At 43.0% G+C, this 16,310-nt stretch overlaps 2 protein-coding genes across 4 annotated transcripts in view; one reads left to right on the forward strand and one right to left on the reverse strand.

Annotated features, from left to right (window-relative positions):
• Window positions 1-16,310, forward strand: part of Hs3st-A (Heparan sulfate 3-O sulfotransferase-A) — a 58,285-nt gene that overhangs the window by 14,180 nt on the left and 27,795 nt on the right. The window lies entirely within an intron of this gene.
• Window positions 4,468-8,842, reverse strand: List (Lithium-inducible SLC6 transporter). Of its 2 annotated transcripts, XM_002050252.4 has the most exons (7): window positions 8,241-8,840; window positions 7,689-8,063; window positions 7,442-7,631; window positions 7,103-7,385; window positions 6,843-7,019; window positions 4,735-4,835; window positions 4,468-4,672 (listed from the first exon to the last, which is right to left on the reverse strand). In XM_002050252.4, exons 1-7 carry the CDS (start codon window positions 8,744-8,746, stop codon window positions 4,604-4,606), a joined length of 1,701 nt encoding a protein of 566 aa, XP_002050288.2. In that variant the 5' UTR covers window positions 8,747-8,840; the 3' UTR covers window positions 4,468-4,603. The 2 variants fall into 2 exon arrangements, 1 of the variants encoding a protein (XP_002050288.2); XR_011416954.1 differs by lacking the exons at window positions 4,468-4,672; window positions 4,735-4,835 and having other exon boundaries at window positions 6,878-7,019; window positions 7,103-7,345; window positions 8,241-8,842.

The raw sequence follows: 16,310 nt of genomic DNA on the forward strand, positions 1-16,310 counted from the left end.
TTTATCTTCTGCATGTACTTTTATCGATGATGCAAATTTAGGCATGGTATAGTTGGTCTTAGTCTTAATCTATAAGGGATTCTTGGGCTCAATATGATGGGTTGCTTAAATTTCTTCTTCTGATCAAGAATATATATACTTTCCATAGTCATTTATATATTTTGTGTACACCTCTCTGAGCCATGCTAATCGGTACAGGGTATAAAAAGAAAAGTGAAAACTTTGCCGTCGCCCGCATTGTTTGTAGGTTGTTATTGCTTTGTGGGGCCACGGCCACAGCTGCCACGCCCACATTGCGTGCACAAACTCTTTGACATTGTCATAGTCTGTGCCACGTCCTCGTCCTCGTCCTCGTCCTCGTCAATCTACCCCGGCCCACCTCGAATCTGTCCTGTTCTGTTGTGGTTGTCTTTAGTCTGCCTTTTCGTCTTGGCGTGCATATTTAGGGACAACCTTTATTAAATTTTTCGCTTGCTTATAATTCAAAATGTTAGCTGTGCGTGGGCGTGGCAGCAGCTGCGTCGGTGTAGGGAGCGTAACGCCTTTTGTTCTGCTCGCTATGGCGCCCCTCGACGCCTCCCTCGATCCCCTTGGGGCGGACGTCGCCGTCATTTGGTTGGCGTATTTAGATTTTAATTTGCGATAGCAAACTTCTTAATAGGATTTCACTGTCGCTGCTTTTCGTTTGTGGCTCTTCCCTCCTAGCATAACACCTCACATACACGCACACTCGCAGACAGACAGACAGACACACACACACACACACATATTAGCAGACATGGAAAATATTTTCCACATTATTCGCATTATGCTGTCAGCACGCATGGCAACTCCTTTTCAGTCCTATTGCTGTTGCTGCTAGTTCTTCGAATTCCTTTTGATTCCTTGCAGTTGAAGGCATTTTTCCTATTGCCCACACTACGTGGAAGCCTCCCGCATCTATTGGTTAGGCATTAGTTGCTTGGGTGTGGCAAATTGGGGTGCGGCTTTTGTCTAAAAATTGTGGCAGCTCTTAAGGCTTTTAGGCCTTCTTAATTGTTTGACTTTACTTTTGTGCTGCTGTTGCTGCTGCTGTTATTGCTGGTGGTCACTCAAATCCCTAGTTCCTTTATCAATTCCCCGTGCACCCGCCTCCGTGGGCAACTGCATGGCGTCCAAGTCTCAGTGAATCTCTCTAGGGGCTTTTGAGCTGCCTTTTTTTTACACTCCAGCCATGTGTATGACTATTTTTTCAGGAAATACGTAACGCTTAAGGAACGCGTTGCGGCATTTATATAGTTTATGTATAACTGATCAGGAGCCCAAGTTAATCTAATATAGGAAAAGCTTTTTGGCGCTTTCTTCTAAACATTCTAAATAGCTCCAATGGGAATCTCCAAAAGCTTTGCTTTTAACATATCAGCACAATCGTATTAAAATCAGAGTAATATACATCTTATAGCTCCAAGAGTATTAAATATTTGGGAGACCAAGGACAACTGTTCTATCTGCTTATTTAATTTATGCTTGCTGGTTTTTGCTGAAATTGCAGAACATCATTCGTTCAGGTTATCTACATGTTCTTCTTGTTGTTCTTATTGCTAAATTATGTAATAAGCGTAATTGGCTTTGGAATGGGTGCAATGCGGAGGAGCGTACGTCTGCTTTGGCCAGCCTGGGCATTTATCAGCGCAGTCTTTTAATTTATTGTGACTGTGATAAGAGGCAAACGCTCGTAAATGACATAAATTAGATAAAAAGACAGGCTAAAGCCGGCCAAGCAGCACAAAATTTATGTTGTCTAGACCATATAGGAAGCAGACAAGTTAACTGGGCATAAAGCAAGTTAACAGGTTGGATTTAATTGACAAGCGACAGCCGACAACTGGCCAGCGCAAGCAGACTGTTTCATTTATTGACCAATGCATAATGCATATTTAAACACAACTTACCTAATTACCAACTAGCCAACAACTGACCAACTAACTAACAATGAATGGGCCCAGTTAGGCAACTTGTTAGCCATTAATTTCTAATGACAGGACCCACACGAAAAAGGCCAACATATGAAACGCTCCATCCATTTGGAGCTTAACGGTCTTAACTGCTCAACTGTGAATGCAATTAAATTTAAATGGCTATGCACTTAACTAGCCATTGAACAGAAGCAAGCAGGACAACCACTAGGATTATAACAACAACAACAACAACAGCTACTAGCATTAAGTATACGACACGTTGTAGGCCAGAGCGTCAATGTGAAACACGATAAACGTTTTAGGTTCACGATAATTCTATCATGCACTGACCTCCCCGCCTCGCCACTGCCACCGCCCCGGACCAGGCCCATATCGCTTTAAGAGCCAATGTGTGCAAAGTGCATCTCAGAGTTTTATCAACAACTTTTGCCATCAATTTTTCGAGTCGCTTTCATATTCATAATCAAAAAGACCAAACGTAGTCAGCACTCTGAGGCACACGGCAAAATTTGGCAGGTAACTCAGCATTTGCAGATGTTCTCCCTGGCTGACTCAACAACTTGGGCCACTTTACATAAATGGATGCAGGAATTGGATGAATAGCCAGTCAACTGTGGACAGCTGTGCCACTTGTCTAAGGCATGTGTACGAGTGTGCGTGCGAGTGTGTGTGTGTGTGTGGCAGCTGCATGGCATGTGAAGCATACTTTATGGCTGAGATGAGCAGTTGCTTTGCCAGCTACAACCGCTGCTAATAAAAGCCCGCGAGTGTGTCTGTGTGTGTGTGTTTACGTGTGTGTGTGTGTGAGCCATGCCCGCCCTTTGGCTGCTTGCGACGCCCCCAGTTCGAAAAGAAAAGTATGTCAAGATTTACGCGCATCGTTAAAGCAATAAACAAAGAAAAACGAAGCTGGGTGATTAAGTTAAGACATACCCTGTAAATCTATAAGGAACAGTGCTTAGTGTTTTGACCAGAAGACATTCCTGCTTTAATTATTTGTTTAGCGTTGCCAAGGTATCATTTTACTGGACATAATGGCAGCTAGCTCCTAATCCGGAGATCAAACTTATAATTTTTGATTTTGTTAAATGCATACTCCAGCTAAAATTGCCTTGTTGACGTTGATTTTGTACAGGATATATAAAACGCAACAAAGTTGGCGCCATTTATTTCTACATGTGTGTGTGTGTTAATATGCGTGTGTGTCTGTGTGTGAGTGTGAGTGTGGTGCTGTGGGTGTGCCCGCTGTGAGGACACGCAATGCCAGAAGGTTGTGACGCCGCATGGCACACACACTTCACGGCTAACAACGCGTCAGTCAAAGTCAACACACTCTTCAATTTGTTGTTGTTGTTGTTGTTTTTGTTGTCGCTGTTGCCAGCGATGCCAAGTGATGTGAATGAAAGCGGCAAGGGGAGTGGACGAGAAGCGAAAAAATGTAACACTGTCACTTTTTGACAACTGATGCGCGCACACACACAATCGCACACACACTCGCAGCACACTCGCACACACACACACGTCAATGCGTTGTAATATGTTAAAAGCGTTGCAATGCCAAACTCAGTACATTTCGCACGCCTTGCTTTTGCATATTTACATTTAAACTTTTGTCACTCAAACACAGACACACTCACACCCGCCCACGCACACATATATGGCTTTATCCATCTGTGCGCCATTTTGATTTGTTGCCCATGTCACAGCAGCAGCAGCGGCAGCAGCAGCTTCGTCTGTGCCCTGTCAGCCCCCTGTCGACGCGCTCTAAATGAGTACGTCGAACAACGGCTAGAAAAATGTTTTATTTGCCGTTTCGTTCATTTTACCCGCTTGTTTTCATTTGATATTTGCGCATTTCCGCATTGCCGACATGTCTGGCATTTCAAACGCACACACACACACACCCACACACAAAGCACAGCTTCAGTTCCATTTCCCGTTTTCCATCTCCATCTCCAGCTGCAATTGCTTTAGCTGTTTCGTCCACCCATTGCCATGCATCCGCACGCTCCTACGCTCCGTCACGACGGCAATGACTGCTACTTGCCGCATGCGGCATGCTGTTGACGTGGCACAAGGCACGCCCTGGGGTAATTAAAAGCGCTTGCAGTTGGCTGCTCCCTCAGTTTATTCATATTGTTTTTGCTGTTTGACTTGTTGTTCGAGTTGTTCATTCACCAGTTGTTGTTGTCCTTGTTCCAGTTGCTTCTGCATTTAGTATACCCTCGCAGTGGCAGTGGCAGTATTTTAGCTTGGCTGGGAAATGTGCAACGCTTTGATCAGGATGCATACTTTTTTTTTTTATCATGACAACGAACTTAGCAATATAGCTCTGCTTCTCCCATTCTGAGCAATTAGTTCTCAGAATCAGTCGGATAGATCAGAAATCATATTTTGCTGTCAAATAAACATATTTGTTTGAAAGCGTATTTAATTGTTGTCTAGCCAACGCGAATAGTTTTTCCTTCTTTTATTCCTGTCCGAAAAAAATGAACTCTGTAGTTTGGTTTTTGTTCTCTACATTTAAAGCTTTTATTTTTCGTACTCTATAAACAATCTAGTCTAAACACTTGCGCATGCACTTGACACATGCTCTAAACACATAGCGTATACGCTGCGTCAGCCAATAGCAATTTTGCACGCATCTAGTCCTGTGGCATTTGTGCGATGGCGGGTGCCCAAGACTCAGCTGGTCTGCTGGCAGCGCAAAGACGCTGAAAAGCAATAGTCATATAATATATAATATATATTAATAGAAATAGAATGGTGGACCTACCTCCCAGAAGCTGCCTTCCGTTTTGCGCTGCTTGTAGAATGCATACAAGGCCCAGCCGGGTAATTGCAACAGACCTAATCCAGCTAAGAAATAGCCAAAGACTGAAAGCGGAAGAGATTACGATTAATACTCTATATTGATGCATATATATATTCTTCTTTAGAAGCTATATGTCAAGTTTGGGGATACTAGCTCTTTTTATTTACCGCGCGGATTCTGTCGTTTTGGAACATGATATCTCCGCGCGGAGCTATTACCCGAGATAAGAGAAAAAAAAATCATCGATTTTCGACCAATATCATATCTCCGCGCGGAGTTATGTCGTTTTGGAACGTCATATCTACGCGGGGAGTTATGTCGTTTTGGAACATCATATCTCCGCGCGGAGCTATTACCCGAGATATTAAAAAAAAATCATCGAAAAAGTTTTTATTTTCGCACCAACCTCGATTTTGAAAAGAATCGTGATGATTTGGAAGGTCATATCTCCGCGGGAAGTTATGTCGTTTTGGAACGTCATATCTCCGCGGGGAGTTATGTCGTTTTGGAACGTCATATCTCCGCGGGGAGTTATGTCGTTTTGGAACGTCATATCTCCGCGCGGAGTTATGTCGTTTTTGAACGTCATATCTCCGCGCGGAGCTATATCGTTTTGGAACGTCATATCTCCACGCGGAGCTATGTCGTTTTGGAACGTCATATCTCCGCGGGGAGCTATGTCGTTTTGGAACGTCATATCTCCGCGGGGAGTTATGTCGCTTTGGAACGTCATATCTCCACGCGGAGCTATGTCGTTTTGGAACGTCATATCTCCCCGGGGAGTTATGTCGTTTTTGAACGTCATATCTCCCCGGGGAGTTATGTCGTTTTTGAACGTCATATCTCCGCGCGGAATTATGTCGTTTTTGAACGTCATATCTCCGCGGGGAGTTATGTCGTTTTGGAACGTCATATCTCCACGCGGAGCTATGTCGTTTTGGAACGTCATATCTCCGCGGGGAGTTATGTCGTTTTGGAACGTCATATCTCCACGCGGAGCTATGTCGTTTTGGAACGTCATATCTCCGCGGGGAGCTATGTCGTTTTGGAACGTCATATCTCCGCGGGGAGTTATGTCGTTTTGGAACGTCATATCTCCGCGGGGAGTTATGTCGTTTTGGAACGTCATATCTCCGCGGGGAGTTATGTCGTTTTGGAACGTCATATCTCCTCGGGGAGCTATGTCGTTTTGGAACGTCATATCTCCGCGCGGAGATATTACCCGAGATATAAGAAAAAAATACATCGAAAAAGTTTCGATTTTCGCACCGACCTCGATTGACCCCTTGCCATTTTGTCGATTTGGGTCAAAATTTTGAATTAAGCACTTATGATAAAAAAAGAAACTCAAATAGCATTACAGAGAAAAGTCGAAATAACCATGCTGTTTAAATGCGAAGCAGACGCGCATGAATGTGTGTTTGTACATGTATACAGAAATTCAAAAGATGCTGCTCTATATTATAGTATATTTTATTGTATCATAGAATATTCGTGTATACTGTAAAAGTCAATTGCATTTAAATTTTGGCTTAAATTGGTTGGCAACAAAAGTTGGGTTATTGACTTGATTTATAGGTCTAGGGTGGTAGCGGAGAGGTGGCGATAGGTATAAAATGAAAGATACTTGACAAATATATAATATTTTAGAAGCAACATATCATGTCTCGTGGCTTACCAAAATTGCCCAAAAAACAGGATATCGATATCGATTTTTATCGATTGCTTGGAAACGGAGTAAGTTATCGATTATCGGAAACAAACTCGAAATGCGCAGGCACTAGGAGCACCTACATCTAAAATTTCTATAGTCTATAGCTCTTATATGTTCTAAGATCCTTGTATTCATACATACGGACGGACGGACAGACAGACGGACATGGCTAGATCGACTCGGCTATTGATGCTGATCAAGAATATATATAATTTATGGGGTCGGAGGTGCTTCCTTCTGCCTGTTACATACATTTGGATTTTGCACAAATACAATATACCCTTATACCCATTTTTAATGGGTTCAGGGTATAAAAAGAACCGAAGTGATATGTAATGAATTCAAATTGCCTCACCATGCGCTATATGAGGATATGCAACGCCCTTGTACGTCAATTCGTTCATGTTGAGCAGCGTGTAGAGCAGGACAGCGGCCATCAGGCCAGGCGTAATGTAGGTCCAGCATAGACGCCAATACCAGCCCGTCTCAATGCCCATCATGAATTTGATATCAGCGCAGAAGCGACGTACGCCTGTCAAAACGAGAAGCAGTTAAAGGCAGTCAGAAGGAGAATCAGAAGAAAGACAAGGAGGAGGGTCGCAGCTAACAACCCACCATAGAACCAGGCCACGGCCAGCAGCTCGCCGATGGCGAGTATAAGCGCAGTGAAGGAAACGCCATAGAAATCGATCAGATTGACTATAAACTGCCCACCGGGTGTCACATACACGATGCTCACACCGAAGCCCAGCGCAGCCAGTGCGCCAGCGAGGGCCCAGCTGGGACCCGCCCGCTTGCCAAATTGGTCGCGGATGACGCGCAATATGCAGGAGCCCATGCCGACGGTGCTGCCAATGCCTAGGACAAAGAGCATGAGAAAGAAAAGGACCGCAAACATCTTTAGGTAGTTGAGCTTTAAAGCGCACATGGCGCGCCGTGTTCTCGATAGCTTACCTGTGGTACATATTCAAACTTGGCAATGGCCTCTGGATAGGAGATGAAGGCCAAACCAGTGCCGCCCTTCACCACGCTGCCAATGTCCGTAATGCCCGTCTGTTTGGCCAAATTACCCAAAATGCCAAAGGTAATGCAGCCGGCAATTATTGAGGAGCACGAGTCCATTGTGGTGATGATAACAATGTCGCTGTGAAGTGGTTGCAAATGTAGTTCCAACAGTTAACTGTGCCCGAGCACCACCTACTTGTACACATTCTTGTTGAAATTGTTGTAGGAGGCATAGGTTATCACGGTGCCAAAGCAAATGGCCAGCGAGAAGAACACCTGGGTAACAGCTGCATACCAAACGAGCGGATTGAGCAGCTCTCGCCATTGTGGCTTGAAGAAGTACACAATGCCATCCCAGGCGCCGGGCAGCGTCACGGCGCGCAGCAGCAGCAACAGCAGCACCACATACGGAAACACGCCCAAAAAGTAGGCGGCCTTGCCGCTGCTCTTAATGCCGCGTATCAGCACTCCGCCTATGATGAGCCAAGCCACGGCCAAACAGGCCACCAGCTGCCAATTCGGCAGACCCAGACCTTGGTCAATATTGGGCAGCTCATGGAGAATCTCACGCCTGTATTGGGATGAGCGTATAGACCACAATTGAATCCCATTAATATGGTTGTTATAATTGTCTAATGAAATGTGAAATTGTTGGGAAATCGTTCTGTCTTTCAAAATACATCTATCAAACAAAGCAATTACGAGCTGAACTATTCTCCAAACATACCCTCCAGATATGTTTACTCACTCAAAGTACAGCTGCGCGGGTGACATTTTACCAGTGGCATTTACCGAGCCACCATCGTAGCAATCGCTGCCCCAGCTCTCGCGGCAGCTGCTCCAGGGCAGCACCGCACTAAACGAAGCTAGCAGGAAACGCAGTGTTAATGCCATAATGCTCGAATAGTAGGTGATGGAGGCGCCTGTGGCCAGCACCTGTCCGGCAGCCACGCCCTTTAACAAGGGCGCCAAATCGAAGGCGCGCAACACGCCGCCGCCGCGAAACTGGCCCAGAGAGATCTCCAAATAGTAGACGGGTCGTCCAATTACGAGCAGTGCTATTAAGTAGGGTATCACAAAGGTGCCGCCGCCATTTTGAAAGGCGATATAGGGAAAGCGCCAGATATTGCCTAAGCCCACGGACAAGGAGATGCAGGAGAAGAGGAACTCCAAGCCATTGCCCCACTGTTCCGTTTGCTGTTGCGCCTTCTCCTTGTTATTGTCTAGCATTAACTGCGTTTGCTGCTGTGACATCTTTGACTGCTGCTCCCGTTGCTGGTTCTTTCACTAATTGTCTCTAGGTACTTGAACTGCACACTTTGAGGTCGCGTCGTCGACTGATTCCACTGACAATTGTCGCACACAGTCAATCCGACTTAACGCAACCGCTGAGATTTCTCTGGCAGATTTTAGTTACAAGTCGCATTGTGAAATTTGTTTTTCCGGCTTATCTGGTTCGTGGCGGTATACAGTTTATCTTTATCTATACGTCTATTTGTAGCATTTCGCTTAATTGGCACTAATAAAAGATGCTAAGTGAATTGCAGTGGGGCGCGGAGCGGAGCCTGAGGCAGGTGTCACAGCTCAGTAGCTGTACTGAAAGATGTGCAAATTGTTTGGAATCTTTCTATTAGAGTGCATGTGTTTATTGTCAGGCTTAAGTGTTGAAATTTAATACATCGGTGTGATGTACTCTGTAAACAGTTGTAAATCAATCATTAAGTCGCGTTAGATAACGTTTTTTATTGTTTCTTGACATTGGACATGTGAAAAGCTACTGATCTTTCAATGTTTAGTATGATGAGAGACATTTTATATGGAGCATATATGTTCGATTCTGAAAATTCTTAGAAATAATGAGATATCGTATGTGTCTGACAGCACCGCTTATAATAATATAGTGTACCTTTTGAATAATGCTGAAAATTCATCTGGCAACATTGGTAGAGAGAGCAGCTCTTTTGACTATCTTTCAAGTCGGAGTAGTTCATAGTCCAACTAGCTTTATGAGATTAATTTTAGTTTTATAATTATATATTTCGCAGATTCTCTAAGTGCAGCAAATAACCTGTACAAAGTTTTTAAGTATCTGGCAGCACTGGCAGCCAGGCAGAAGGCATCTCGTCTCGTTTTACAGCAGAAAGCAAAAGTTGGCAACTCTTTTGGCTGCCTGACAGCCGCGAAAGTTTTTAATCATTTTCAAGAGTTTTCTAATTAACATCCCCAGTGAAAGGCTGCCAACTTGCAGCTGCCGTTTTCCAGTTGCAACAAGCAAAAGGCAATGGAACGGAACGTTATAGAATGAAACGGAAAGATGGAATCAAAGTACTGGAGATGTTGAGCGTTCATTATGGTGACAGTTTTAAATGGGTTTTTAACAACTTTCTTCAGATTTATGAGAATAAAATTGCTTTGATAAAGCTGATTGCAGACGTTGACTGGAAATTGAGGGCAACGCAAAAGCCGTTCGCTAAATCCTGTTGGCTTTTTTCAGTGATTATTAACGCACATAAATTGCCATTAGCTGGAGCTCGAAACTAAGTTTTTCGGCGGATGGGGAGTTCATTAAAGTGCTGTGCATTAGACGTGGCAAATAGGGGGCAATGGCGGGGAATTGCTTCACTTTTAATTGCTGCCTGCAGGAGCTGCAACTTTACCGTGCCACAACACGCAGATTCCGCCAGCCAGCCAAACAATGTGCACAAAATGAGGCAAATAAATTTTGAAACTTTTGCCGTGGCATACGAAACGCTAATGGGGCGCATCTGAAGCACGTTCATATAACATATAAGTGTTACATGTGTGTGTGTGTGTGTGTAACAATCGATAACAGCAACAGTAACTTTAACTGTAACTGCCACAGCAACAATTGCAACAACAACAGCTACATTTGAAGGCACATTAACAACAACAAGGCCGCGAAGTATGCTAAAGTTATGTGTATATAACTTTTGAATGCCCTTCTTTTATAAAGTGAATACACATGCTAAAGCTAATTTTCATATAATAACTCTTATTTCAATTTGATGTGCACTATTCTACTATTGGCGAAGAAAAGAAAATTATGAAATATTTATTGCCATGTTGTATTGCTATGAAGGCTCTCAAACAGTGTTATACAATGTTTTTATTACCTTGAGCAATTCATCAATTTTCAATTTGCATTTTTGACTTATCAAGATTAAATGCTTAATCTTTTATTGATAACACTTTGCAGCACTGCTGCTGACGCTGTTAACACTGAAAACCTTGGCTTGATTTTCCCTTCCATTAATACTCAAGTTAAATTAAATGGAATATCCACACATTTGCATTCCCTCCTTCACTTCAAAATACCCCAAGCACACACAGCTTTTATACGGTATAGGGTATAATGAGTATTGCAATTAGTTTTGCTTTTGCCGTTGACGTTGTTGTTGTTGTTGCTGTTGTTTCTGTAACTTGTAACAAGTTTACCTTTAAAATTGATTTCAACGGACTTTGCAACAACTTCCGTTTCCGCTTGAGCTGCTCGTGTACTTATTAGTCAGCATTGTGTAAGTTGCTCAATGTGTGTGCTGTGTGTGCGTGTGTGTGTGTTTGTGTGCGAGTATGTGGCAACTTTTGCCATTTGCTACGTGTGTGTGTATCGGCCGGATGAAAAAAACGTGTCGAATTTTTACTTTGGCTGACAGCTTTTAACTACCTCGCTAAGAACTGACATTTCACATGAGGAAGCGACACCCCACACAGCCCCCTTCAGCCGCACACACTCGACGCACCAATTGTAAGGGCAAAATCATTGAGCGCACATTTAATTTGAAATTAATTTTTAATCAACTTCAATTGAATTAAACTGCATCGAGAGCTGCCAGCTAAAAAAAATATATATATATATATCTATATATGTATATATATCTTCCTGTATGTAATATACATGAAATGGGATTTTGTGTACATATTTTTCGGTGGTTGGACCACGCACCGAGCCCCGACACCCGGTTGCATTTGCGGTTTAGTTGTAATGCATGTGTTTGCATAAATAAATTAGTTGTATGCAATTTTAACTAGTAAATGCGTATTGTAAATTATAAATGATAGTTTTGTGCGGCACGTAGCAAGCGTCAAACTGCGTGCGGCACCTCTGTCCGTGGCTTTGTTTGCCACCAAAAATAAGGAAAGCGATGAAAAACTGTGGCACGAAATCGCTGCGCATTGTTGCCGCATCTTGTTGTTTGCTGCTGCACTCAGCATTTGTTTTGCGTGGCGTTGCGAGCTGCGCGTGCCTCAATTATGTGGCACCTTGCCCTTACCAGCAGCAGCAGCATTCAGGCGAATGCACCTGCCACACAAATAGCTGCTCGCAAGCGCCAAATGTCAAGGGAAGTGGCGCAAACGAAGACGAAGTCTTTAACCCAGTTTGGCATTGGCAACTTGCAACTAGCAACTTGCTACCTGCTACCTGCTACTTGCCACCCTTTTCTATCCAGCTTTCAGCCATTGTTGGCATTGTCGATTGCAGTTTGGTTGTTTGCCGCACGTAATTGTTGCCACTCTTTGTTGCAGCTACCCATTGTTGCCCTGTGCAGAAAAAGTTATTAAAATGAAAAGGCAAAAGCAAATCGATTATGCCGAGCTTAGCCTTAGCCTTTGCCATTGCCCAGGCCCAGCTAGCCTGGCCAGCCCCGCCAGCTCCGCTCCGAACAATACGAAAAAACTTTTGCGCTGAAACTTTATCCGGCCCAGCATGAAGAAGAAAAAAAAAAACTAAATAAAAATAAAAACTTTAAATTGACATCGAATGGCAATACTGCTACGCATGCCCCAACACCAACAGCACCAATGGCAGCACCACAAACAACAACAACAACATTCGCTTTTTGGCAACCACATTCGCACACACAACGACAAAGTAAAAAGTTTTGTGCGGCAGATTTTTTTTTTCTTGTGGGCACTCTAGAATTACCCCGAAAATGATAAGCCGTGGTTCTGCCTGAATACCCTGTAGGCGCAGTGATGCACATAAGGGGTATCTTCTTCTTTTATGTAAAAAAAAAATAATTTTGAGCGAATGCATGTGTCGGGCAGAACAAAGCATTTCCGAGCCCATAAAGTAGTACATATATAGATTACTTTAAATATGAAAATTTTATTCTTTCAAGGGAATTTTCATTGTATGCCGGATGAGAAGTTCGTTTTCATTTTTTTCCCTTTCAAATTCTCTAAAATTGCACAAAATTGTGAATGGTTTGGCGCTGACAACACGGCGTATGTGTAACGTAATTTCTTTTGTTTTCTTTTGCAGCTGCTGCATGTGGCATGTGGCAAGTACGCTGCTGCCCTGACAAGCATTTTGTGCTTTTAATGCGAATTCAACAACTGAGCTGCCAGCTGAAATATAAATTTGCTACGCAATTTGCATTTTTACACCTCAAAGTCTGGCTAGATTTAGCACAGCTATTTGGGCTGTGCTTGTGTGTGTATGTGTGTGTGTGTGCGTGTGAATGTATGTGTGATGTATGCGCTGAACAGTTTATGCATATATCAAACATTTGCTGTCTCCATTACTTACTTAGCACGTCTAATTTTTGGCCAAGTTTAAGTCAAGAACTTGAAGTCCTTGCGCCATTTCGTGTTTGTGTTGCAGCAGTTGGCAGTTGGCATGTGGCATGTGGCATGCGGCAGGTAATTTCAATTGCTTTTCAACTTAAAGTTTTTGTTTAATTTAATGTGACACTTTGTTTGCATTCTTTTGCACTGTTGCACCTACTGCCCGGCTCTGCCACAAGAACGTTGCCAGCAATTAAATATGAAAAGTAATTTTCATTGTTTGCTTGCCAAGTTTTATAGTTGAATGTAAAATGAAACGAAATAAAATACCCAACCTGCAAGTCACAATTGTCTGAACTGTTGGCAGCTTATTTGCTGCCTTATCAGCGGCAGCGACATTCCAAGACAATTTGAAGTTTCGCCCAAAAGGGCCAAAGCCAAAAGGCCAATTTGCATGCGAAGCAACAACAGCAGAGTCAGCCGAGTCAACATTTTGCGGCTAGCTGTGATTTGTTCAGCTAACGAATTTCGAATTCATTGAAACTGTCACAAGTCGCGGCTGTGGGTGGGGCTGGTGTCGGCGCTGAGGCCAATTCCACTTGCCGCACTGCTGTGGCTCAGAGTGCAACATTTGTTGCAATTTACTTGCAGCCAGCATTTGCATGCACAATGACAGTGCACCACAGCTGTCCATAAACTGCTCGAACTACAAAAACCCTTTCAAAGTCACAAGTGAGATGTGGGAGCTGGCTAACGACTGCGACAAGAATAACGACAAGAGCAACTTTTTATGTCCGAAGCAAGAGTTCTCTAGAGATTTGAGACAAAATAAGGTACTTTATATGTATTCCGAAGGGGGATTTTTTCTAACCCAAAAGCATTATGCTAGAAATATGAATTTAGCTCAAATATTAAATTTGTATATTAAGGAAGACTTAAATGTCACTGAGATAAGCCGCATTTAAGAGTTTTTGGGAGATTTTTGCCTGTGTTAAGTTTCTTATTGTGCGCTTAACACAAAAACTAGAAAATTAGAACTAGAAATTTTATGTATCAGCATTTACAGGGCATCTGGTAGTCGTGCGTATTTGTGTTCAACTGTAAATCTAACAAATGTGTATCGTAATTGTTGACGAAGCTGCTTTTTGGCTGCTGTCCATGTGGCGTATGCGTAATGCTGTTGAAAATTTTGTGTGAAATGGGAAAACTTGGCGCAACGCACTCAACACCCGCCGCGTTGTTGTTGTTATGTTTTGTTGTGTGTGACAGGCGTTAACTGACACTTGGGTGCCACGTTAATGTCGTTTAGCATACTAAGGCCTTAAATGGCATTTATTTGCAGCTCAGCTAACGCTCTCTGCCACGCCCCCTGTCACACTCTCTCCCCTTGTTGTGTGTGGCAAGTGTCAAGCGTCGCTCAAGTTTGGATATTGTCAAAGACGTGGGCACAGCCAAAGTTGCTGCTGCCCCACAACCACAACTAAACACAATGAGTCGCCTAATGGCATTGAAGAGGGTTTGGGATTGCGACGAGTCGCCTTAACTAAGTGGATTTTGTCGATTGTCTCGAGTTCCATTTCTGCGCAGCGTCTGTGCGGCATGTGGCAGTGGCAATTCCTTAACACAAATATGACAAACGCCGCCGATTACAGGGCCGAAGTCGTCTAATTTCGTGCTGCTTAGCTGCCCAAAAGTCACATTTGTGGCTAATAACTGTTATTAAAGCGTACCGCCAGGAGGGTTATATTTATTTTCGGGGTGGGCTTAGGAGTGGGTGCTGCTATCTAATTACAATTCAGTGGAAGACACTTTGCATTTGTCCAGCGTCTCATATTTTTTTATGTATGTATGTCCCCTCGCTGCTTGCTAATGGCTGTAGTCTGTCTCGCTCTTACACTCGCTCTCCATCTCCCTCCCACATTCGCGTTTAGTATGTGTGCGTGTTTGTATATGTAGCCAATTTTCTAGCGTGAAAACTGCTGCGGGCGCGACAGAGCTTTGCATCTACCTTTCTCTCTCACTCTCTCTCTTTCTTTCTCTTGCCTCTCTCTCTCTCTCTCTTAAGCACAGTCTGCTCTTGCTCGCCTGTTGCTAACCTAATCAAATGAAGTTGTGTTTGCGCGTCTGTCGGGCTGTTTGTTTTGTCTCAGCTTGTCACGAACATTGCGTGTATTTGTTTGTGTGTGTGTAGATGTATGTGTGTAGGTGCAACGGCTGTTAATTTAGGTGTATGTGTGCGTCGTTTTGTCGCTGCAGCAACAACAGCACTTGATTTCATGCACAAACAACACGTAACTCTCTCTCTCTCTCTCTCTCTCTCTCTATTACTATCTCATGCTCATATCCCACCTGTTCCTCTGTCTCCCTCTTGATTTCAATCTGTAATTACAGTTGCTGTCTCTGTCTACTGTGTTGGCAGGTCATGTTTTGTATCAAGTACCATTTGTTTTAATTAAAATTTATTTAAAGCGTTTGAAGCCGCACTTGCCGCTGCCCATTGATAGCAGTCAAAAATATGTAGAGACAGAGAGTTGCTGGCTTAAAGAGATTCAGCGAGAAAGAGAGAGAAAAAGAAATATAAAATAAATATGTGCTTAATATTCATATGGTTTCATTTGCCATCTGCATCCATTCATCATTTAGATGAGAAGAACATAAAGAAAGACAATGAAACCCCAAAAATATCTTATTTTTGTTATTTATATCATCCATTATGAAATGCAAAGTGTACAACAACAACAACAACAACAATCTACACAGATATGTATCTCTTTTTGTCGCTGCTTGTTACGATTCTGTCATTTTATTGTCCACCTATGCACAAAATTGCTTTTATATTGTGATTGCCAGGGGCAAGGGTCCAACAACTATGTCAACATGTTTGCAAAGTTGAACTTAAGTTGTAACACTTGGCTCTATAAGCTGCCCTAAGCTGCCTTAAGCATAAGTTAAGCATAAAGCTGCCCTGTTATCTTACTAATTGAATTTCTCCTTTTAATAGTCTAATTCTGATTGCGCCCATTTGATGTGGGTTCTTTGTGCTTGTCTAATTCACAATTTGATATAGCTGTGCTATATTGTCTTATTAATATACGTTCTAAGCTACAGTCTATTGTTGTATGTTTAAGAAAAGAAAAATTATTAAATTTCTCTTATAATTCGCAACCTGTTCTGTCTGTAGCTGTGCTATAAGCAAAATACGGTCTCGAAGCTAGCCAGCTGCTGTTGAACTATAGTTTCTTACGATTTGCAAAAATTGTTTAACTGTATCAAAATACCAGGTATGTTT

This window comes from Drosophila virilis, chromosome 5 (assembly GCF_030788295.1).
Source record: "Drosophila virilis strain 15010-1051.87 chromosome 5, Dvir_AGI_RSII-ME, whole genome shotgun sequence".
NCBI lineage: Eukaryota > Metazoa > Arthropoda > Insecta > Diptera > Drosophilidae > Drosophila > Drosophila virilis.